The sequence below is a fragment of the Neltuma alba genome, unplaced genomic scaffold (assembly GCF_004799145.2).
Source record: "Neltuma alba isolate B1F8T4 unplaced genomic scaffold, ASM479914v2 tig00012036_pilon, whole genome shotgun sequence".
NCBI classification, from domain to species: Eukaryota; Viridiplantae; Streptophyta; class Magnoliopsida; order Fabales; family Fabaceae; genus Neltuma; species Neltuma alba.
The window spans coordinates 322416-324749 of record NW_021636601.1 but is presented as its reverse complement, the minus strand read 5'-3'; the positions used below and the strand labels follow the sequence as shown (position 1 = coordinate 324749).

Here is a 2334-nt window from a genome sequence, read left to right as displayed (position 1 = left end):
TAATAAATTATTATTAAAATCTACGTCCTCGTCTGAATACCTGAATTTGAAAGGGAAAACACACTTTCATTTACGTACTATTTTCTAGACATTAATTGTTCTTTCTTTTATTTTTTACACATTAATTATTCATCCATAGGATACAGGTACAACCTAGACACAAGTGATGGTCACCTGTGGACTAGACTTCCAATTACACATTTATAGCAACGATCACAACATGATCAGTGGGGGATTTTATCTGGCCAGCAGTAAGAAAATCAATTAACGTATATTAAGGTTGAGAAGATCATCTGGGACCTGACGGTCCTCCTGGAGGCCAAAGCAGGGTTCCATTACCTAATGGACACGTCTCGTCTTTCTGCCATTCATCCCATTTTTCATCAGGCCCATCATCTTCAAGCATCCTTAGCACCTCGGACATCTTTGGTCTTCCCATAAACGAGTTTTGTGTGCATAGCAAGGCCACTTTGATGAAATGCTCTGCCTCATCTTTATTATATTCATCGCCCAAATCAGCATCCATTAGTGTTTCCCATTTCTTGTCTTTCAAAAGCCCTATCACCTGGATCCAAATATTGAACAGCGCACTGTTATACTCATTGCTGAATGACTTTTTGGGATCATAAGAAACCATTTAAGGGGCTACCCGGCACTACATTTAGGAAAAGATGTTTGATTATATAAAATTACCTCATATAAATGTTACGAGAAAAGAGAAAACATACCCAATCAATTAACATGACGTGACCACCATTCACTAGTCGGGCCGGATCGAAAGCCTTCTGTCTGGTTATTAGTTCAAGAAGCATCACACCGTAACTGAAACATCAGACTTCTCCTAAGACAATCCGGCGGAGAGATATTCTGGTGCAATGCGCCAAATCGAACCAAGCACAGCTATATCTTCGTAGTCCATGGGTTTTGCAACGCCAAAGTCCCCAATAACTGCTTCAAAATCCTCATGCAATAATATACTGGCAGGTTTGACATCACGGTGAATGATCTTTGGATCACATTGATTATGCAAATAAGTAAGCCCCCTTGCAACTTCCCGTACGATTCGCTTCCGTAGAGCCCATCCAAGCAACACTTGGCGATGGCGGGCTAAGACATTTGAAGACAATTGAGGCCAAACCCAATATGCATAAACGCGTCTCAATATATATGAAACTACAACTTATATATTTAACAGTACGATGTTCTTGTTTCTTTTGGAGATATTTATATCTTTATATATTGTGTTTGCATCCAAGTCCCAAATAACTTCTAATAATTTCATAATTCGTATTCATATTTGATCAACAACAAATGAGTTTGAAATTGAAGGATACCCCCTAACCAAGATGCCAGACTGCTGTTAGCCATGCAAGGATGTACGAGCAACCGTTCAGTTGGGGTCATGCAATAACTAAGCAGCCGCAGCAAATTACGGTGGACTGCCAAGCTCATAATTTGTACCTCTGTTTGAAATTGCAGATCTCCAAACTGAGCGCCTTCCACTTTAAGTCTTTTAACTGCAACTAGAGACCCATCAGCCAATCGTCCTGCGTAAACCTTGCCAGATCCACCTTTACCCACAATGTTTTTGTCACTAAAATTGTCCGTTGCATCTTGCAGCTCACGCAGGGAAAACTTTCTAAGCTGACTATGGTGAATTTTAGGATGCTCCTCGGCTGCAATTAGTAAGAGGGCAAAATTGTTGATAAATCAATTATGGACGTCATGTATAATTCATCAGTGTCATTAATATGTATACCATCTTTTCCATTATTCTTCAACTTACCAGGAACATCAAAGAAATAATCTTGTGTTGTCCTCTTCCGGCAATAACCAAGTGTCCTCCCAAAGACTGTAGACATTAGTCCAGTAATAGCTCCACCAGCAGCACTATTGCCCATCACACACACACACACACATATATATATGTCTTCAAGGTTGTCCGCCCTAACACGTTCCCTTTTTTTTAAAAAAAAAATTCTTAAAGCAGTTTCAATATTAAGCCTCGGATCAAATCAATCAAATATAATGATGATTTCCACTATCAGATAAAGAAAACCATAAATTATTCAACTATAATGTCTGCCATGTGCCTTAATTTAAGCCAACCTTTTTCCTTCCCAAAGAAATAGTTTAATTGATGAACTTTTGTGCTTCTTTCTCGATCTTGCTATTCTTTCTTTATCTGTGCAAACTATAACACGCTTGACTTGTCACGCCCTGAAAATTAAGGGTGACCGACCAGGAATATGAGAAAAACTCATGCCCCTTAAGCCCAGAATACGTAAAATTTCTCATACTTAAATTTAGACATAGTTGCAATACATTATATAA

General features: G+C 38.7%; 1 protein-coding gene across 1 annotated transcript; it reads right to left on the bottom strand.

Annotated features, from left to right (window-relative positions):
- Window positions 1–289: 289 nt before the first annotated feature.
- Window positions 290–1901, bottom strand: LOC114721425 (BRASSINOSTEROID INSENSITIVE 1-associated receptor kinase 1-like). Its single transcript, XM_028907247.1, is given in 5 exon segments — window positions 290–565; window positions 729–826; window positions 829–1107; window positions 1335–1676; window positions 1787–1901. Coding segments are annotated over 5 exon segments (1110 nt in total).
- Window positions 1902–2334: the final 433 nt, after the last annotated feature.